The sequence below is a fragment of the Oncorhynchus nerka genome, linkage group LG15 (assembly GCF_034236695.1).
Source record: "Oncorhynchus nerka isolate Pitt River linkage group LG15, Oner_Uvic_2.0, whole genome shotgun sequence".
Taxonomy (NCBI): Eukaryota; Metazoa; Chordata; class Actinopteri; order Salmoniformes; family Salmonidae; genus Oncorhynchus; species Oncorhynchus nerka.
The window spans coordinates 12,508,042-12,530,690 of NC_088410.1; the positions used below are offsets into that span (position 1 = coordinate 12,508,042).

The following is a 22,649-nucleotide window of genomic DNA, read 5'->3' on the forward strand; positions in this document are numbered from 1 at the left end:
GTAGTCATAGAATCTCCTGTATTTCCTGGAAAGGAGACAAGGAAAAGTCATAAGAAGTTTTTGCTCGCCTCTAAAAAGTTGTTTACCTGACTTCATCTACAGTGTAAAGCGAGAAAGGTTGAAACGAAAATCAGAGTAAGTACCGTGTTTTTACGAGGATTTTTGAAAACTGAGTGAAATCTCCGAAACGTGAAGGAAAAAATATGTTTGACTCACCTGGCAAACAAATGTTAGCTAGCTAGGTTAGCTAACTTGCTAGCAATTTTCCTAACAATGGGCCATTTATAGTTAACGTTAATATCGGGGTTTAGTGATCAAATCACCGTTTTAAGCTAGTTTCACAGTTGTTTGCTAGTTTTATTTATTGACTGGATGTTGGCAGTTAACCGTCAAAACAACCATTCCTTTGTTATGCAAAAGCAAAGCCAAATATCAATATGGAAATCTGGCAAAAAATAATTGTATATTTTCACAGCTGTACCATATGATAGTTGCGCCACAATGTTCTGTCTGATAGAGCAGTGGTTGTTGGGAGAAATGGAGAACGTCGCAGTGTTGACAATCCTTCAGATAATTTATTCAGGAACAACCGTCATAATAACCTCCTCTGCCCAATTCTAGTCCCCTTATCTTCTTCCCCTTTTCTCCTCCCCCTTTGTTCTCTTCTTTCCCGTCCCTCTCCTCTCCCTTCCCGTCCCTCTCCTCCTCTCCAGATGTCTCTGATGGAGCACGGTGGTGGCGCCCACAACAGGCCGGTGACGGCAGTGGCCTGGGCCTCCAACAGCAGCACCTGTCCCAAAGACTTCAACCTGGTAGGAAGGGAGTCAGGGAGGAGGGAGGGATACAGGCAGAAGAAGACAGGAAATAGATTGAGATAATTTAAGGTTAGACTACATAAAGGCTTGGCTCATCGAGGAGACAGTAAGAGGTCAGACTACATAAAGGCTCATAGAGGAGGCCGTAAGAGGTCAGACTACATAAAGGCTCATAGAGGAGGCCGTAAGAGGTCAGACTACATAAAGGCTCATCGAGGAGACAGTAAGAGGTCAGACTACACAAAGGCTCATAGAGGAGACAGTAAGAGGTCAGACTACATAAAGTCTCATAGAGGAGACAGTAAGAGGTCAGACTACATAAAGGCTTGGCTCATAGAGGAGACAGTAAGAGGTCTGACTACATAAAGGCTCATAGAGGAGTCCGTAAGAGGTCAGACTACATAAAGGCTCATAGAGGAGACAGTAAGAGGTCAGACTACATAAAGGCTTATAGAGGAGGCCGTAAGAGGTCAGACTACATAAAGGCTTGGCTCATAGAGGAGACAGTAAGAGGTCAGACTACATAAAGGCTTGGCTCATCGAGGAGACAGTAAGAGGTCAGACTACATAAAGGCTTGGCTCATAGAGGAGACAGTAAGAGGTCAGACTATATAAAGGCTCATCGAGGAGACAGTAAGAGGTCAGACTACATAAAGGCATGGCTCATAGAGGAGACAGTAAGAGGTCAGACTACATAAAGGCTCATAGTGGAGACTGTAAGAGGTCAGACTACATAAAGGCTCATAGTGGAGACTGTAAGAGGTCAGACTACATAAAGGCTCATAGAGGAGACAGTAAGAGGTCATTAATTCTCAATATTGTGTGTAGCGTCTTACCCTCTCTCTCTCACCCTCTGTGTGTCTCTGTCTCTCACCCTCTTTCTCTCCCCACCACCCCTCTCTCTCCCCTCTCTCTGTCTCTCTCTCTGTCTCTCTGTCTCCCTCTCTCTGTCTCTCTCCCCCCTCTCTTTGTCTCTGTCTCCCTCTCTCTGTCTCTCTCTTTGTCTCTCTCTCCCCTCTCTCTGTCTCTCTCCCCTGTCTCTCTCCCCTGTCTCTCTCTCCCCCTCTCTCACTCTTTCTAGATTAGTATAACTGAGGATGGAGCTGCTGCAAACTTCACACGGAGCTTCGCCATGAAGGCTGGCTACTACCTCTGCTACAGCAAGGTGTGTTATACACACACCACACACACACACACACACACACACACACACACACACACACACACACACACACACACACAGTCAAATGCACGCCACACACACGCGCACGGACTCAGACAGACACATGCACGCCACATGCCTAAATGCCATCTTCCCCCTCTCTAGGACATGTCAGGTGGTATGGTAGTATCAGATGTCCAGGTGATCTCAGACAAGGAGACTGTTCCTCATGGGTACTGTTACATACCTGAACACCTGGAGCCTAGTGAGTACCTGCTGCCCGCCTCAACACCTGGAGAAACACAGACATGCTTTACAGATACTTATTAAATACCTGGAGAAACACAGACATGTTTTACAGATGCTTATTAAATACCTGGAGAAACACAGACATGCTTTACAGATACTTATTAAATTTACATTTACATTTAAGTCATTTAGCAGACGCTCTTGATACCTGGAGAAACACAGACATGCTTTACAGATACTTATTAAATACCTGGAGAAACACAGACATGCTTTACAGATACTTATTAAATACCTGGAGAAACACAGACATGTTTTACAGATACTTATTAAATACCTGGAGAAACACAGACATGCTTTACAGATACTTATTAAATACCTGAACACCTGGAGAAACACAGACATGTTTTACAGATACTTATTAAATACCTGGAGAAACACAGACATGCTTTACAGATACTTATTAAATACCTGGAGAAACACAGACATGCTTTACAGATACTTATTAAATACCTGGAGAAACACAGACATGCTTTACAGATACTTATTAAATACCTGAACACCTGGAGAAACACAGACATGCTTTACAGATACTTATTAAATACCTGAACACCTGGAGAAACACAGACATGTTTACAGATACTTATTAAATACCTGGAGAAACACAGACATGTTTTACAGATACTTATTAAATATCCGGAGAAACACAGACATGCTTTACAGATACTTATTAAATACCTGGAGAAACACAGACATGCTTTACAGATACTTATTAAACACCTGGAGAAACACAGACATGTTTTACAGATACTTATTAAATACCTGGAGAAACACAGACATGTTTACAGATACTTATTAAATACCTGGAGAAACACAGACATGTTTTACAGATACTTATTAAATACCTGGAGAAACACAGACATGCTTTACAGATACTTATTAAATACCTGGAGAAACACAGACATGCTTTACAGATACTTATTAAATACCTGAACACCTGGAGAAACACAGACATGTTTTACAGATACTTATTAAATATCTGGAGAAACACAGACATGCTTTACAGATACTTATTAAATACCTGAACACCTGGAGAAACACAGACATGCTTTACAGATACTTATTAAATACCTGGAGAAACACAGACATGTTTTACAGATACTTATTAAATACCTGGAGAAACACAGACATGTTTTACAGATACTTATTAAATACCTGGAGAAACACAGACATGTTTTACAGATACTTATTAAATACCTGGAGAAACACAAACATGTTTTACAGATGCTTATTAAATACCTGAACACCTGGAGGAACACAGACATGCTTTACAGATACTTATTAAATACCTGAACACCTGGAGAAACACAGACATGCTTTACAGATACTTATTAAATACCTGAACACCTGGAGAAACACAGACATGCTTTACAGCTACTTATTAAATACCTAGAGGAACAGAGACATGTTTTACAGATACTTATTAAATACCTGGAGAAACACAGACATGCTTTACAGATACTTATTAAATACCTGGAGAAACACAGACATGTTTTACAGATACTTATTAAATACCTGGAGAAACACAGACATGTTTTACAGATACTTATTAAATACCTGGAGAAACACAGACATGTTTTACAGATACTTATTAAATACCTGGAGAAACACAAACATGTTTTACAGATACTTATTAAATACCTGGAGAAACACAGACATGTTTTACAGATACTTATTAAATACCTGGAGAAACACAGACATGTTTTACAGATGATACTTATTAAATACCTAGAGAAACACAGACATGCTTTACAGATACTTATTAAATACCTGGAGAAACACAGACATGTTTACAGATACTTGGAAAATGTTCATAACTCATTTATTAACAAGCGACTACTGCAAGTTATTAAAAAGTTGTTTTTAGTAGGACAGTAGTTGTTTTTAGTAGGACAGTAGTTGTTTTTAGTAGGACAGTAGTTGTTTTTAGTAGGACAGTAGTTGTTTTTAGGAGGACAGTAGTTGTTTTTAGTAGGACAGTAGTTGTTTTTAGTAGGACAGTAGTTGTTTTTAGGAGGACAGTAGTTGTTTTTAGTAGGACAGTAGTTGTTTTTAGTAGGACAGTAGTTGTTTTTAGTAGGACAGTAGTTGTTTTTAGTAGGACAGAAGTTGTTTTTAGTAGGACAGTAGTTGTTTTTAGTAGGACAGTAGTTGTTTTTAGTAGGACAGTAGTTGTTTTTAGTAGGACAGTAGTTGTTTTTAGTAGGACAGTAGTTGGTTTTTAGTAGAACAGTAGTTGGTTTTTAGTAGGACAGTAGTTGGTTTTTAGGAGGACAGTAGTTGTTTTTAGTAGAACAGTAGTTGTTTTTAGTAGGCCAGAAATTGTTTTTAGGAGGACAGTAGTTGTTTTTAGTAGGACAGTAGTTGTTCAGGTGGTTTTTGTCATGTTTCATACAACGTGATCAATGTCTGATTATGTTTGATCTATATGCCCTCTGAATCTCCATTTTGAACTGGATTTTTTTTAATTATTCAAAAATGTGTGTGTGTGTGTGTGTGTCCAGGGGCCTCCGTGTCTAAGAAGAAGCGTGTGTGTGTCCGCATGGTGCCAGTGGGCGGTGTGGAGACTGCTGTACTGGACATCAAACTGACTGCTAAGACTAGGAGGATGCTGCAACACTACACCTGCTTAGGGTCAGACACACACACACACACACACAGAATGACACAGATAGACACACACACACACACATACAGACACACACACACACACAGAGTGACACAGATAGACACAGACACACACACACACACACACACACACACACACACACACACACACACACACACACACACACACACACACACACACACACACACAGAGAGTGGCACAGATAGACAGATAGACACATACACACACAAAGAGAGTGACACATATAGACTCACACATACATCCCACTAATGTAGCTTGGTCCTGGACAAAAGAACAACATTTGAGTGAAGATCCTCCATTGAGCTACTCAGTGTGTGTCTGGGAGATCAGGGGTCGGTGTGTCTGGGAGATCAGGGGTCGGTGTGTCTGGGAGATCAGGGGTCGGTGTGTCTGGGAGATCAGGGGTCGGTGTGTCTGGGAGGTCTGGGAGTGTGTCTGGGAGATCAGGGGTCGGTGTGTCTGGGAGATCAGGGGTCGGTGTGTCTGGGAGATCAGGGGTCGGTGTGTCTGGGAGATCAGGGGTCGGTGTGTCTGGGAGATCAGGGGTCGGTGTGTCTGGGAGATCAGGGGTCGGTGTGTCTGGGAGATCAGGGGTCGGTGTGTCTGGGAGATCAGGGGTCGGTGTGTCTGGGAGATCAGGGGTTGGTGTGTCTGGGAGATCAGGGGTTGGTGTGTCTGGGAGATCAGGGGTTGGTGTGTCTGGGGGATCAGGGGTCGGTGTGTCTGGGAGATCAGGGGTCGGTGTGTCTGGGGATCAGGGGTCGGTGTGTCTGGGAGATCAGGGGTCGGTGTGTCTGGGAGATCTGGGAGATCAGGGGTGTGTCTGGGAGATCAGGGGTCGGTGTGTCTGGGAGATCAGGGGTTGGTGTGTCTGGGAGATCAGGGGTCGGTGTGTCTGGGAGATCAGGGGTCGGTGTGTCTGGGAGATCAGGGGTCGGTGTGTCTGGGAGATCAGGGGTCGGTGTGTCTGGGAGATCAGGGGTGGTGTGTCTGGGAGATCAGGGGTGGTGTGTCTGGGAGATCAGGGGTCGGTGTGTCTGGGAGATCAGGGGTCGGTGTGTCTGGGAGATCAGGGGTCGGTGTGTCTGGGAGATCAGGGGTCGGTGTGTCTGGGGGATCAGGGGTTGCTGTGTCTGGGGGATCAGGGGTTGGTGTGTCTGGCCTAATTGGTGCGTTGTCCTGTCTGTCTCAGGGACATCCATGGCTATGTGATGTGGTGTAAGAAGGGGCCCTTCTCCAGCCCTCTACCCCAGGCAAAGCCTCGCAGCCTCAGCCTTGACCTCCGTCAGCTCTCGCTGGACCAGAACCCCCCTCCGCTACCCCTCAGACCCAGGTAACTACCCCCTCTGACCCCGGTAACTACCTCCTCAGACCCCGGTAACTGCCTACTCAGACCCCGGTAACTGCCTCCTCAGACCCCGGTAACGACCCCCTCAGACCCAGGTAACGACCCCCTCAGACCCAGGTAACTACCCCATCTGACCCCGGTAACTACCTCTTCAGACCCCGGTAACTGCCTCCTCAGACCCCGGTAACTGCCTCCTCAGACCCAGGTAACGACCCCCTCAGACCCAGGTAACTACCCCTCTGACCCCGGTAACTACCTCCTCAGACCCCGGTAACTGCCTCCTCAGACCCCGGTAACTGCCTCCTCAGACCCAGGTAACGACCCCCTCAGACCCAGGTAATGACCCTCTCAGACCCCGGTAACGACCCCCTCAGACCCAGGTGACTACCCCCTCAGACCCAGGTAACTACCCCTCTGACCCCGGTAACTACCCATTCTGACCCCGGTAACTACCCCCTCTGACCCCGGTAACTACCCCCTCTGACCCCGGTAACTACCCCCTCTGACCCCGGTAACGACCCCTCAAACCCAGGTAACGACCCCTCAAACCCCCTCAGTCCCAGGTAACGACCCCCTCAGACCCAGGTAACCTCCTCCTCAGACCCCGGTAACTGCCTCCTCAGACCCAGGTAACGACCCCCTCAGACCCAGGTAACGACCCCCTCAGACCCAGGTAACCCCCCCTCAGACCCAGGTGACTACCCCTCAGACCCAGGTGACTACCCCCTCTGAACCCGGTAACTACCTCCTCAGACCCCGGTAACTGCCTCCTCAGACCCCGGTAACTGCCTCCTCAGACCCAGGTAACGACCCCCTCAGACCCAGGTAACTACCCCTCTGACCTTGGTAACTACCCCGGTAACTACCCCTCTGACCCTGATAACTACCCCTTCTGACCCCAGTAACTACCCCTCAGACCCATGTACAGTACAGACCCAGGTAACGACCTCCTCAGACCCAGGTATTGACCTCCTCAGACCCAGGTAACGACCTCCTCAGACCCAGGTAACGACCTCCTCAGACCCAGGTAACGACCTCCTCAGACCCAGGTAACGACCTCTTCAGACCCAGGTAACTACCCCCGGTAACTACCCCCTCTGACCCAGGTAACTACCTCTTCTGACCCCGCAAACTACCCCCCTCTGACCCCGGTAACTACCCCCTCTGACCCCAGAGACTACCCCCTCTGACCCTGGTGACTAACCCCTCTGACCCCGGCAACTACCCCCGGTAACTACCCTCTCTGACCCTGGTAACTACCCCCTCTGACCCTGGCAACTACCCCGGTAACTACCCCGGTAACTACCCCGGTAACTACCTCCTCTGACCCTGGCAACTACCCCGGTAACTACCCCCTCTGACCCTGGCAACTACCCCCGGTAACTACCCCTCTGACCCCGGTAACTACCCCTCTGACCCTGGTAACTACCCCCTCTGACCCCGGTAACTACCCCCGGTAACTACCTGTTACCTTGGACCTCCCACCCAGGTGAGACTGTTACCTTAGACCTCCCACCCAGGTGAGACTGTTACCTTAGACCTCCCACCCAGGTGAGACTGTTACCTTAGACCTCCCACCCAGGTGAGACTGTTATTTAGACCTCCCACCCAGGTGAGACTGTTACCTTAGACCTCCCACCCAGGTGAGACTGTTACCTTAGACCTCCCACCCAGGTGAGACTGTTACCTTAGACCTCCCACCCAGGTGAGACTGTTACCTTAGACCTCCCACCCAGGTGAGACTGTTACCTTAGACCTCCCACCCAGGTGAGACTAGGTTAGGTGAGACTGTTACCGACTGTTACCTTAGACCTCCCACCCAGGTGAGACTGTTACCTTAGACCTCCCACCCAGGTGAGACTGTTATCTTAGACCTCCCACCCAGGTGAGACTGTTATCTTAGACCTCCCACCCAGGTGAGACTGTTACCTTAGACCTCCCACCCAGGTGAGACTGTTATCTTAGACCTCCCACCCAGGTGAGACTAGGTTAGGTGAGACTGTTACCTTCGACCTCCCACCCAGGCAGGTGAGACTGTTACCTTAGACCTCCCACCCAGGTGAGACTGTTACCTTAGACCTCCCACCCAGGTGAGACTGTTACCTTAGACCTCCCACCCAGATGAGACTGTTACCTTAGACCTCCCACCCAGGTGAGACTGTTACCTTAGACCTCCCACCCAGGTGAGACTGTTACCTTAGACCTCCCACCCAGGTGAGACTGTTACCTTAGACCTCCCACCCAGGTGAGACTGTTACCTTAGACCTCCCACCCAGGTGAGACTGTTATCTTAGACCTCCCACCCAGGTGAGACTAGGTTAGGTGAGACTGTTACCTTCGACCTCCCACCCAGGTGAGACTGTTACCTTAGACCTCCCACCCAGGTGAGGCTGTTACCTTAGACCTCCCACCCAGGTGAGACTGTTACCTTAGACCTCCCACCCAGGTGAGACTGTTACCTTAGACCTCCCACCCAGGTGAGACTGTTATCTTCGACCTCCCACCCAGGTGAGACTGTTACCTTAGATCTCCCACCCAGGTGAGACTGTTACCTTAGACCTCCCACCCAGGTGAGACTGTTACCTTAGACCTCCCACCCAGGTGAGACTGTTATCTTCGACCTCCCACCCAGGTGAGGCTGTTACCTTAGACCTCCCACCCAGGTGAGACTGTTATCTTAGACCTCCCACCCAGGTGAGACTAGGTTAGGTGAGACTGTTACCTTAGACCTCCCACCCAGGTGAGACTGTTACCTTAGACCTCCCACCCAGGTGAGACTGTTACCTTAGACCTCCCACCCAGGTGAGACTGTTATCTTAGACCTCCCACCCAGGTGAGACTAGGTAAGGTGAGACTGTTACCTTAGACCTCCCACCCAGGTGAGACTGTTACCTTAGACCTCCCACCCAGGTGAGACTGTTACCTTAGACCTCCCACCCAGGTGAGACTGTTATCTTAGACCTCCCACCCAGGTGAGACTGTTACCTTAGAACTCCCACCCAGGTGAGACTGTTACCTTAGACCTCCCACCCAGGTGAGACTAGGTTAGGTGAGACTGTTACCTTAGACCTCCCACCCAGGTGAGACTGTTACCTTAGACCTCCCACCCAGGTGAGACTAGGTTAGGTGAGACTGTTACCTTAGACCTCCCACCCAGGTGAGACTGTTACCTTAGACCTCCCACCCAGGTGAGACTAGGTTAGGTGAGACTGTTACCTTAGACCTCCCACCCAGGTGAGACTGTTATCTTAGACCTCCCACCCAGGTGAGACTGTTACCTTAGACCTCCCACCCAGGTGAGACTGTTACCTTAGACCTCCCACCCAGGTGAGACTGTTACCTTAGACCTCCCACCCAGGTGAGACTAGGTTAGGTGAGACTGTTACCTTAGACCTCCCACCCAGGTGAGACTGTTACCTCAGACCTCCCACCCAGGTGAGACTGTTACCTTAGACCTCCCACCCAGGTGAGACTGTTATCTTAGACCTCCCACCCAGGTGAGACTGTTACCTTAGACCTCCCACCCAGGTGAGACTGTTATCTTAGACCTCCCACCCAGGTGAGACTGTTACCTTAGACCTCCCACCCAGGTGAGACTGTTATCTTAGACCTCCCACCCAGGTGAGACTAGGTTAGGTGAGACTGTTACCTTAGACCTCCCACCCAGGTGAGACTGTTACCTTAGACCTCCCACCCAGGTGAGACTGTTACCTTAGACCTCCCACCCAGGTGAGACTGTTACCTTAGACCTCCCACCCAGGTGAGACTGTTACCTTAGACCTCCCACCCAGGTGAGACTGTTACCTTCGACCTCCCACCCAGGTGAGACTGTTACCTTAGACCTCCCACCCAGGTGAGGCTGTTACCTTAGACCTCCCACCCAGGTGAGACTGTTACCTTAGACCTCCCACCCAGGTAAGACTAGGTTAGGTGAGACTGTTACCTTAGACCTCCCACCCAGGTGAGACTAGGTTAGGTGAGACTGTTACCTTAGACCTCCCACCCAGGTGAGACTGTTACCTTAGACCTCCCACCCAGGTGAGACTGTTATCTTCGACCTCCCACCCAGGTGAGACTGTTACCTTAGTCCTCCCACCCAGGTGAGACTAGGTTAGGTGAGACTGTTACCTTAGACCTCCCACCCAGGTGAGGCTGTTATCTTCGACCTCCCACCCAGGTGAGACTGTTACCTTAGACCTCCCACCCAGGTGAGACTAGGTTAGGTGAGACTGTTACCTTAGACCTCCCACCCAGGTGAGACTGTTACCTTAGACCTCCCACCCAGGTGAGACTAGGTTAGATGAGTCTGTTACCTCTCAGACCCAGGTACTATACACCTGCTGTCCAGGTAGCTCTCAGGTAAGAGACTCAGATATTGGTGTGTGGTTACTGGTCTGGTTAACTTCTATTAACCAGGTGGGACCTACACAGGACATCTCTCTGACTATAACCCCTAATGGTAACCCTCTCTCTGTGGCCAGGTGAGAGTGATGGTAACCCTCTCTCTCTGTGGCCAGGTGAGAGTGATGGTAACCCTCTCTCTGTGGCCAGGTGAGAGTGATGGTAAACCTCTACTCAGAGTTCCACAGACTGACTTGGGTCTCCCTGTCTCCATAGCAACGCTCCACCCATGCCCCCTGGCAGGAAGCTCAGCCATCGCCGCAGCAACCTCCAATTGAATGACGCTGTGGACAAAGTGGTTGACAGCAGCAACATCTACGGCATCTCAGGTTGACCAAAATTCAGAAAACACTTCTAGAAAAGAGACAGCTACTGTACATGTTATAAAGACTGATGTACTGACTCTCTCTACCTATCCTCCCTCTCTCTACCCATCTTCCCTCTCTCTACCCATCTTCCCTCTCTCTATCCCATCTTCCCTCTCTCTACCCATCTTCCCTCTCTATACCCATCCTCCCTCTCTCTACCCATCTTCCCTCTCTCTACCCATCTTCCCTCTCTCTATCCCATCTTCCCTCTCTCTACCCATCTTCCCTCTCTATACCCATCCTCCCTCTCTCTACCCATCTTCCCTCTCTCTACCCATCTTCCCTCTCTATACCCATCCTCCCTCTCTCTACCCATCTTCCCTCTCTCTACCCATCTTCCTCTCTACCCATCTTCCCTCTCTCTACCCATCCTCCCTCTCTCTACCCATCTTCCCTCTCTCTACCCATCTTCCCTCTCTCTACCCATCCTCCCTCTCTCTACCCATCTTCCCTCTCTCTACCCATCTTCCCTCTCTCTACCCATCCTCCCTCTCTCTACCCATCCTCCCTCTATCTACCCATCTTCCCTCTCTACCCATCCTCCCTCTCTCTACCCATCCTCCCTCTCTCTACCCATCCTCCCTCTCTCTACCCATCTTCCCTCTCTCTACCCATCCTCCCTCTCTCTACCCATCTTCCCTCTCTATACCCATCTTCCCTCTCTCTACCCATCTTCCCTCTCTACCCATATTCCCTCTCTATCCATTCCCTCTCTCTATCCATCTTCCTCTCTCTACCCATCTTCCCTCTCTCTACCCATCTTCCCCTCTCTACCCATCTTCCCTCTCTACCCATCTTCCCTCTCTACCCATCTTCCCTCTCTCTACCCATCCTCCTCTCTCTACCCATCTTCCTCTCTCTACCCATCTTCCCTCTCTCTACCCATCCTCCCTCTCTCTACCCATCCTCCCTCTCTACCCATCTCTCCCTCTCTCTCTCTCTACCCATCTTCCCTCTCTACCTACCTTCCTCTCTACCTCTCCTCTCTCTACCTACCTTCCTCTCTCTACCTCTACTCTCTCTACCTACCTTCCTCTCTACCTACCTCTACTCTCTACCTACCTTACTCTCTACCTCTACCTCTACTCTCTCTACCTACCTTACTCTCTCTACCTCTACTCTCTCTACCTACCTTTCTCTCTACCTCTACTCTCTACCTCTACCTACCTCTCTCCCCACCTACCTTTCTCTCTACCCTACTCTCTCTACTCTACCTCTCTCTACCTACCTCTACCTCTCTCTACCTCTACTCTCTCTACCCTACTTCTACCCTCTCTACCTACCTTACTCTCTCTACCTCTACTCTCTCTACCTACCTTCCTCTCTACCTACCTTACTCTCTCTACCTCTACTCTCTCTACCCTACTCTCTACCTACCTACCTCTACTCTCTACCTCTCCTCTCTCTACTCTACCTCTCTACCTACCTTCCTACTCTCTCTACCTACCTTCTACCTCTACTCTCTACCTACCTTCTCTCTCTACCTCTACTCTCTCTACCTACCTTTCTCTCTCTACCTATACTCTCTCTACCTCTACTCTCTCTACCTCTACTCTCTCTACCTCCTCTACTCTCTCTACCTCTACTCTCTCTACCTACCTTTCTCTCTCTACCTTTCTCTCCCCCCTCTACCCTCTCTACCTACCTTTCTCTCTCTACCTCTACTCTCTCTACCTCTACTCTCTCTACCTACCTTTCTCTCTCTACCTCTACTCTCTCTACCTCTACTCTCTCTACCTACCTTCCTCTCTCTACCTCTACTCTCTCTACCTACCTTTCTCTCTCTACCTCTACTCTCTCTACCTCTACTCTCTCTACCTACCTTCCTCTCTCTACCTCTACTCTCTCTACCTACCTTTCTCTCTACCTCTACTCTCTCTACCTACCTTTCTCTCTACCTCTACTCTCTCTACCTCTACTCTCTCTACCTACCTTTCTCTCTCTACCTCTACTCTCTCTACCTCTACTCTCTCTACCTCTACTCTCTCTACCTCTACTCTCTCTACCTACCTTCCTCTCTCTACCTCTACTCTCTACCTACCTTTCTCTCTCTACCTCTACTCTCTCTACCTACCTTCCTCTCTCTACCTCTACTCTCTCTACCTACCTTTCTCTCTACCTCTACTCTCTCTACCTACCTTTCTCTCTACCTCTACTCTCTCTACTTCTACTCTCTCTACCTCTACTCTCTCTACCTCTACTCTCTCTACCTACCTTTCTCTCTCTACCTCTACTCTCTCTACCTCTACTCTCTCTACCTCTACTCTCTCTACCTACCTTCCTCTCTCTACCTCTACTCTCTCGACTTCTACTCTCTCTACCTCTACTCTCTCTACCTCTACTCTCTCTACCTACCTTTCTCTCTCTACCTCTACTCTCTCTACCTCTACTCTCTCTACCTCTACTCTCTCTACCTACCTTCCTCTCTCTACCTCTACTCTCTCTACCTACCTTCCTCTCTCTACCTCTACTCTCTACCTACCTTTCTCTCTCTACCTCTACTCTCTCTACCTACCTTCCTCTCTCTACCTCTACTCTCTCTACCTCTACTCTCTCTACCTACCTTTCTCTCTCTACCTCTACTCTCTCTACCTACCTTCCTCTCTCTACCTCTACTCTCTCTACCTACCTTTCTCTCTCTACCTCTACTCTCTCTACCTACCTTTCTCTCTCTACCTCTACTCTCTCTACCTACCTTTCTCTCTCTACCTCTACTCTCTCTACCTCTACTCTCTCTACTCTCTCTACCTACCTTTCTCTCTACCTTCCTCTCTCTACCTACCTTCCTCTCTCTACTTCTACTCTCTCTACCTCTACTCTCTCTACCTACCTTCCTCTCTCTACCTCTACTATCTCTACCCATCCTCCCTCTCTCTACCCATCTTCCCTCTCTACCCATCTTCCCTCTCTCTATCCATCTTCCTCTCTCTCTACCTACCTTCCTCTCTCTACCTCTACTCTCTCTACCTACCTTCCTCTCTCTACCTCTACTCTCTCTACCTACCTTACTCTCTCTACCTCTACTCTCTCTACCTCTACTCTCTCTACCTCTACTCTCTCTACCTACCTTTCTCTCTACCTCTACTCTCTCTACCTACCTTTCTCTCTACCTCTACTCTCTCTACTTCTACTCTCTCTACCTACCTTTCTCTCTACCTCTACTCTCTCTACTTCTACTCTCTCTACCTACCTTACTCTCTCTACCTCTACTCTCTCTACCTACCTTCCTCTCTCTACCTACCTTACTCTCTCTACCTCTACTCTCTCTACCTACCCTCTCTACCTACCTTACTCTCTCTACCTCTACTCTCTCTACTTCTACTCTCTCTACCTACCTTCCTCTCTCTACTTCTACTCTCTCTACCTACCTTTCTCTCTACCTCTACTCTCTCTACTTCTACTCTCTCTACCTACCTTCCTCTCTCTACCTCTACTCTCTCTACCTACCTTTCTCTCTCTACCTCTACTCTCTCTACCTCTACTCTCTCTACCTCTACTCTCTCTACCTCCTCTACTCTCTCTACCTCTACTCTCTCTACCTACCTTTCTCTCTCTACCTCTACCCTCTCTACCTACCTTTCTCTCTCTACCTCTACTCTCTCTACCTCTACTCTCTCTACCTCTACTCTCTCTACCTACCTTTCTCTCTCTACCTCTACTCTCTCTACCTCTACTCTCTCTACCTACCTTCCTCTCTCTACCTCTACTCTCTCTACCTACCTTTCTCTCTCTACCTCTACTCTCTCTACCTACCTTCCTCTCTCTACCTCTACTCTCTCTACCTACCTTTCTCTCTACCTCTACTCTCTCTACCTACCTTTCTCTCTACCTCTACTCTCTCTACCTCTACTCTCTCTACCTACCTCTACTCTCTCTACCTCTACTCTCTCTACCTCTACTCTCTCTACCTCTACTCTCTACCTCTACTCTACCTCTACCTCTACCTCTCTCTCTACCTACCTTCCTCTCTCTACCTCTACTCTCTACCTACCTTTCTCTCTCTACCTCTACTCTCTCTACCTACCTTCTCTCTCTACCTCTACTCTCTCTACCTACCTTCTCTCTACCCTCTCTCTACTCTACCTACCTTTCTCTCTACTCTCTACCTCTACTCTCTACTCTACCTCTACTCTCTCTACCTCTACCTCTACCTACCTTTCTCTCTCTACCTCTACTCTCTCTACCTCTACTCTCTCTACCTCTACTCTCTCTACCTACCTTCCTCTCTCTACCTCTACTCTCTCGACTTCTACTTCTCTCTACCTCTACTCTCTCTACCTCTACTCTCTACCTCTACTCTCTCTACCCCTTCTCTCTCTACCTCTACCTCTACTCTCTCTACCTCTACTCTCTCTACCTACCCTCTCTACTCTCTCTCTACCTACCTTCCTCTCTCTACCTCTACTCTCTCTACCTACCTTTCTCTCTCTACCTCTACTCTCTACCTACCTTCCTCTACCTCTACTCTCTCTACCTCTCTCTCTACCTCTACTCTACCTACCTACCTTCCTCTCTCTACCTCTACTCTCTCTACCTCTACTCTCTCTACCTACCTTTCTCTCTCTACCTCTACTCTCTCTACCTACCTTCCTCTCTCTACCTCTCTCTCTACCTCTACTCTCTCTACCTACCTTTCTCTCTCTACCTCTACTCTCTCTACCTACCTTCCTCTCTCTACCTCTACTCTACTCTACCTACCTTCTCTCTCTACCTCTACTCTCTCTACCTCTACTCTCTCTACCTCTCTCTCTACCTACCTTTCTCTCTACCTTCTCTCTCTACCTACCTTCCTCTCTACCTTACTCTCTCTACCTTCTCTCTCTACTTCTCTCTACCTCTACTCTCTCTACCTACCTTCCTCTCTCTACCTCTACTATCTCTACCTACCTTCCTCTCTCTACCTCTACTCTCTCTACCTACCTTTCTCTCTCTACCTCTACTCTCTCTACCTACCTTTCTCTCTCTACCTCTACTCTCTCTACCTACCTTTCTCTCTCTACCTCTACTCTCTCTACCTACCTTTCTCTCTCTACCTCTACTCTCTCTACCTCTACTCTCTCTACCTCTACTCTCTCTACTCTCTCTACCTACCTTTCTCTCTACCTTCCTCTCTCTACCTACCTTCCTCTCTCTACTTCTACTCTCTCTACTAGAGGTCGACCGATTCATCGGAATGGCCGATTTCAAGTTTTCATAACAATCAGAAATCTGTATTTTTGGACACCGATTTGGATATTTTTTTTAATTTTTAAATTTACTCCATTATTTAATCTTTATTTAACTAGGCAAGTCAGTTAAGAACACATTCTTATTTTCAATGACGACCTAGGAACAGTGGGTTAACTGCCTTGTTCAGGGGCAGAACGACAGATTTTTACCTTGTCAGCTCGGGGATTCAATCTTGCAACCTTACGGTTAACTAATCCAACGCTCTAACCACCTGCCTCACGAGGAGACTGCCTGTTACGCGAATGCAGTAAGATGCCAAGGTAAGTTGCCAGCTAGCATTAAACTTATCTTATAAAGAACAATCAATCAATCATAATCAGTAGTTAACTACACATGGTTGATGATATTAGTAGTTTATCTAGCGTGTCCTGCGTTGCATATAATCGATGCGGTGCGTATCGTTGCTCCAATTTGTACCTAACCATGAACATCAATGCCTTTCTTAAAATCAATACACAGAAGTATATATTTTTAAACCTGCATATTTAGCTAAAAGAAATCCAGGTTAGCAGGCAATATTAACCAGGTGAAATTGTGTTACTTCTCTTGCGTTCATTGCACGCAGAGTCAAGGTATATGCAACAGTTTGGGCCGCCTAATTTGCCAGAATTGTACGTAATTATGACATAACATTGAAGGTTGTGCAATGTAACAGGAATATTTAGACTTAGGGATGCCACCCGTTAGATAAAATACGGAACGGTCCCGTATTTCACTGAAAGAATAAACGTCTTGTTTTCGAGATGATAGTTTCCGGATTCGACCATATTAATGACCATAGGCTCGTATTTCTGTGTGTTATGTTATAATTAAGTCTATGATTTGATAGAGCAGTCTGACTGAGTGGTGGCAGGCAGCAGCAGGCTCGTAAGCATTCATTCAAACAGCACTTTCCTGCGTTTGCCAGCAGCTCTTTCCAAGCACAGCGCTGTTTATGACTTCAAGCCTATCAACTCCCGAGATTAGGCTGGTGTAACCAATGTGAAATGGCTAGCTAGTTAGCGGGGTGCGCGCTAATAGCGTTTCAAACTAGAGTGGTTGTTCCCCTTGCTCTGCATGGGTAACGCTGCTTCGAGGGTGGCTGTTGTCGATGTGTTCCTGGTTCGAGCCCAGGTAGGGGCGAGGAGAGGGACGGAAGCTATACTGTTACACTGGCAATACTAAAGTGCCTATAAGAACATCCAATAGTCAAAGGTTCATGAAATACAAATGGTATAGAGGGAAATAGTCCTATAATTCCTATAATAACTACAACCTAAAACTTCTTACCTGGGAATATTGAAGACTCATGTTAAAAGGAACCACCAGCTTTCATATGTTCTCATGTTCTGAGCAAGGAACTTAAACGTTAGCTTTCTTACATGGCACATATTGCACTTTTACTTTCTTCTCCAACACTTTGTTTTTGCATTATTTAAACCAAATTGAACATGTTTCATTATTTATTTGAGGCTAAATAGATTTTATTGATGTATTATATTAAGTTAAAATAAGTGTTCATTCAGTATTGTTGTAATTGTCATTATTACAAATAAATGTAAAAAAAATAATGTCTGATTAATCGGTATCGGCTTTTGTTGGTCCTCCGATAATCGGCGTTGAAAAATCATAATCGGTCGACTTCTACATTCATAACTCTCTCACTTCACTCACTCACTCACTCACATATATATATATATATATATATCCCTGGTCCGTTGTAGTGTATTGACCATGTATGTAGTTCTGTCCTTCAGCTGTTCCTGTCTATTAATATTCTGTATTGTTTCATGTTGTGTGGTCCCCAGGAAGTGTATAATGTAATGTTTAATGTTGTGTGGTCCCCAGGAAGTGTATAATGTAATGTTTCATGTTGTGTGGTCCCCAGGAAGTGTATAATGTATTGTTTCATGTTGTGTGGTCCCCAGGAAGTGTATAATGTATTGTTTCATGTTGTGTGGTCCCCAGGAAGTGTATAATGTATTGTTTCATGTTGTGTGGTCCCCAGGAAGTGTATAATGTAATGTTTCATGTTGTGTGGTCCCCAGGAAGTGTATTATGTAATGTTTCATGTTGTGTGGTCCCCAGGAAGTGTATTATGTAATGTTTCATGTTGTGTGGTCCCCAGGAAGTGTATAATGTAATGTGTCATGTTGTGTGGTCCCCAGGAAGTGTATAATGTATTGTTTCATGTTGTGTGGTCCCCAGGAAGTGTATAATGTAATGTTTCATGTTGTGTGGTCCCCAGGAAGTGTGTTATGTAATGTTTCATGTTGTGTGGTCCCCAGGAAGTGTAGCTGTTGATTTTACTACAGCTAATGGGGATCCTACCAAAATACCAAATACCTCTCTACCCTCCCTCTCCTCCCACCATCCCTCTCTCTCACTATTTCTACCCTCCCTCTCTTTCCCCTCCATCTCTCTTCTCTCCCTCCCTCTCCAGCCATAGACGGTGTTCCCTTCACTCTACACCCCAAGTTCAAGACCCAAACTAACGGCACGGTAAGTTGAAATACCAACCGCCATCGTTTTACTGGTAAAGTAACATGGACTACTTTTACTTCCAGTGGTGAAATACCACGAGTCTAAACTCTCTTTCTCCTCCTAGACCAACAAACACTGAAATACCACGAGTCTAAACTGTCTCTCTCTCCTCCTAGACTCCAACAAACACTCTGAAATACCACGAGTCTAAACTGTCTCTCTCTCCTCCTAGACTCCAACAAACACTCTGAAATACCATGAGTCTAAACTGTCTCTCTCTCCTCCTAGACTCCAACAAACACTCTGAAATACCACGAGTCTAAACTGTCTCTCTCTCCTCCTAGACTCCAACAAACACTGAAATACCATGAGTCTAAACTGTCTCTCTCTCCTCCTAGACTCCAACAAACACTCTAAAATACCATGAGTCTAAACTGTCTCTCTCTCCTCCTAGACTCCAACAAACACTCTGAAATACCACGAGTCTAAACTGTCTCTCTCTCCTCCTAGACTCCAACAAACACTGAAATACCACGAGTCTAAACTGTCTCTCTCTCCTCCTAGACTCCAACAAACACTCTAAAATACCATGAGTCTAAACTGTCTCTCTCTCCTCCTAGACTCCAACAAACACTCTGAAATACCATGAGTCTAAACTGTCTCTCTCTCCTCCTAGACTCCAACAAACACTCTAAAATACCATGAGTCTAAACTGTCTCTCTCTCCTCCTAGACTCCAACAAACACTCTGAAATACCACGAGTCTAAACTGTCTCTCTCTCCTCCTAGACTCCAACAAACACTGAAATACCACGAGTCTAAACTGTCTCTCTTTCCTCCTAGACTCCAACTAACACTCTGAAATACCACGAGTCTAAACTCTCTTTCTTTCCTCCTAGACTCCAACAAACACTGAAATACCACGAGTCTAAACTGTCTCTCTCTCCTCCTAGACTCCAACAAACACTCTGAAATACCACGAGTCTAAACGGTCTTTCTCTCCTCCTAGACTCCAACAAACACTCTGAAATACCACGAGTCTAAACTGTCTCTCTCTCCTCCTAGACTCCAACAAACACTCTAAAATACCATGAGTCTAAACTGTCTCTCTCTCCTCCTAGACTCCAACAAACACTCTGAAATACCACGAGTCTAAACGGTCTTTCTCCCCTAGACTCCAACAAACACTCTGAAATACCATGAGTCTAAACTGTCTCTCTCTCCTCCTAGACTCCAACAAACACTCTGAAATACCACGAGTCTAAACGGTCTTTCTCTCCTAGACTCCAACAAACACTCTAAAATACCATGAGTCTAAACTGTCTCTCTTTCCTCCTAGACTCCAACAAACACTCTGAAATACCACGAGTCTAAACTGTCTCTCTCTCCTCCTAGACTCCAACAAACACTCTAAAATACCACGAGTCTAAACTGTCTCTCTCTCCTCCTAGACTCCAACAAACACTCTAAAATACCACGAGTCTAAACTGTCTCTCTCTCCTCCTAGACTCCAACAAACACTCTAAAATACCACGAGTCTAAACTGTCTCTCTCTCCTCCTAGACTCCAACAAACACTCTAAAATACCACGAGTCTAAACTGTCTCTCTAGACTCCAACAAACACTCTACCACGAGTCTAAACTGTCTCTCTCTCCTCCTAGACTCCAACAAACACTCTGAAATACCACGAGTCTAAACTGTCTCTCTCTCCTCCTAGACTCCAACAAACACTCTGAAATACCACGAGTCTAAACTGTCTCTCTCTCCTCCTAGACTCCAACAAACACTCTGAAATACCACGAGTCTAAACTGTCTCTCTCTCCTCCTAGACCCCAACAAACACTCTGAACAACATTCGCATCAAGTCTGTCCAGGACATTGAAAATGAGGTGTGTGTGTTTATTTATTTATTTTACTAGGCAAGTCAGTTAAGAACAAATTCCTATTTTCAATGAAGGCCTAGGAACAGTGGGTTAACTGCCTTGTTCAGAGGCAGAACGACAGATTTGTACCTTGTCGGCTCGGGGATTCAATCTTGCAACCTTTCGGTTACTAGTCCAACGCTCTAACCACTAGGCTACCCTGCCGCCCCAGTGGGCATGGTATTTTTGTGTTACTGTGGTGTCCGTCGTAGTGTGTCGACCATGTTGTGGGGTTGATTGTGTTACTGTGGGGTCCGTTGTAGTGTGTTGACCATGTTGTGGGGTTGATTGTGTTACTGTGGGGTCCGTTGTAGTGTGTCGACCATGTTGTGGGGTTGATTGTGTTACTGTGGGGTCCGTCATAGGGTGTTAACCATGTTGTGGGGTTGATTGTGTTACTGTGGTGTCCGTCGTAGTGTGTTGACCATGTTGTGGGGTTGATTGTGTTACTGTGGGGTCCGTTGTAGTGTGTTGACCATGTTGTGGGGTTGATTGTGTTACTGTGGTGTCCGTCGTAGTGTGTTAACCATGTTGTGGGGTTGATTGTGTTGTGGGGTCCCATGTTGTGGGGTTGATTGTGTTACTGTGGGGTCCGTTGTAGTGTGTTGACCATGTTGTGGGGTTGATTGTGTTACTGTGGGGTCCGTTGTAGTGTGTTGACCATGTTGTGGGGTTGATTGTGTTACTGTGGGGTCCGTTGTAGTGTGTTGACCATGTTGTGGGGTTGATTGTGTTACTGTGGGGTCCGTTGTAGTGTGTTGACCATGTTGTGGGGTTGATTGTGTTACTGTGGGGTCCGTCGTAGTGTGTTGACCATGTTGTGGGGTTGATTGTGTTACTGTGGGGTCCGTTGTAGTGTGTTGACCATGTTGTGGGGTTGATTGTGTTACTGTGGGGTCCGTCATAGTGTGTTAACCATGTTGTGTGTTTACAGTACAACTACACTTTCACCGTGGAGGAAAACGCAGCCAAGAGAACCACACCTCTCACCACAGGAAGCACCTCTTAAGCTCAATGACCTTTCATCTCCGACCTCAACAACGGCGGCCTGCTCGACCCACAACACTACGGAGGTCAATGTGATATGCCTGGGTCATGAAATGATAATCAATGTCCAAGTGCCTAGAAGATGACTGACTAGAACAGAAGAGTCATTCTACATTCCAGAGTTCCTTTGTTGTACCCACATTCTACATTCCAGAGTTCCTTTGTTGTAGCCACATTCTTATTCCGTGTTCTAAACTCTCGCACATTTCATTCTCACGCCCCGTATATGGGGCCAGTTATATATGTTAGGGATGACTCTTCCCCCGTATATGGGGCCAGTTATATATGTTAGGGATGACTCTTCCCCCGTATATGGGGCCAGTTATATATGTTAGGGATGACTCTTCCCGAGTATATGGGGCCAGTTATATATGTTAGGGATGACTCTTCCCCCCGTATATGGGGCCAGTTATATATGTTAGGGATGACTCTTCCCCCGTATATGGGGCCAGTTATATATGTTAGGGATGACTCTTCCCCCGTATATGGGGCCAGTTATATATGTTAGGGATGACTCTTCCCCCGTATATGGGGCCAGTTATATATGTTAGGGATGACTCTCTGACGGGGAAGAGAGCGATGTTTGGCAGGGCATGCTCGTTTCTCTCGTTAGAATAATGGAAGGAACCTGTTGTGGTGTACCTGTTAACGTCAGGCTATTGATCTTCATCTTTATTGGGATGTTTAGGGACCAAACTAAATGTTGTTACACTTTCAATGTAAATAATGTTACTGTTATGTCTCTGTGGTGAAACATGGGTCATTTCATGGTTAAAAAATATATAATAAGGAAGTATGGTTACCGGTCACTGGTTATATCTGTATATTGTGCCTTGCATGCAAGTATAAACAAATAAAATAACAAATAGTTTGACGTGTACCGTTCTTATAAGGAGAGTTTGATATCTGTCACAGGGAGATAAAACATGTTAACACAG

At 46.8% G+C, this 22,649-nt stretch overlaps 1 protein-coding gene across 3 annotated transcripts; it reads left to right on the forward strand.

Moving 5' to 3' along the window:
* On the forward strand, window positions 1-22,582 carry mvb12a (multivesicular body subunit 12A). 3 transcript variants are annotated; one of them, XR_010458641.1, is made up of 10 exons: window positions 1-135; window positions 714-812; window positions 1,897-1,980; window positions 2,143-2,242; window positions 4,788-4,917; window positions 6,126-6,266; window positions 10,899-11,011; window positions 16,204-16,539; window positions 18,702-18,760; window positions 20,572-20,588. XR_010458641.1 is itself a non-coding variant. In XM_065000999.1 (10 exons), the coding sequence occupies exons 2-10, from the start codon at window positions 714-716 to the stop codon at window positions 21,671-21,673; spliced, it is 861 nt and encodes a 286-aa protein (XP_064857071.1). In that variant the 5' UTR covers window positions 5-135; the 3' UTR covers window positions 21,674-22,582. The 3 variants fall into 3 exon arrangements, 2 of the variants coding, with proteins under 2 accessions (XP_064857072.1, XP_064857071.1); XM_065000999.1 differs by lacking the exon at window positions 16,204-16,539 and adding an exon at window positions 21,599-22,582 and having other exon boundaries at window positions 5-135; window positions 20,572-20,631; XM_065001000.1 differs by lacking the exons at window positions 6,126-6,266; window positions 16,204-16,539 and adding an exon at window positions 21,599-22,582 and having other exon boundaries at window positions 4-135; window positions 20,572-20,631.
* Window positions 22,583-22,649: the final 67 nt, after the last annotated feature.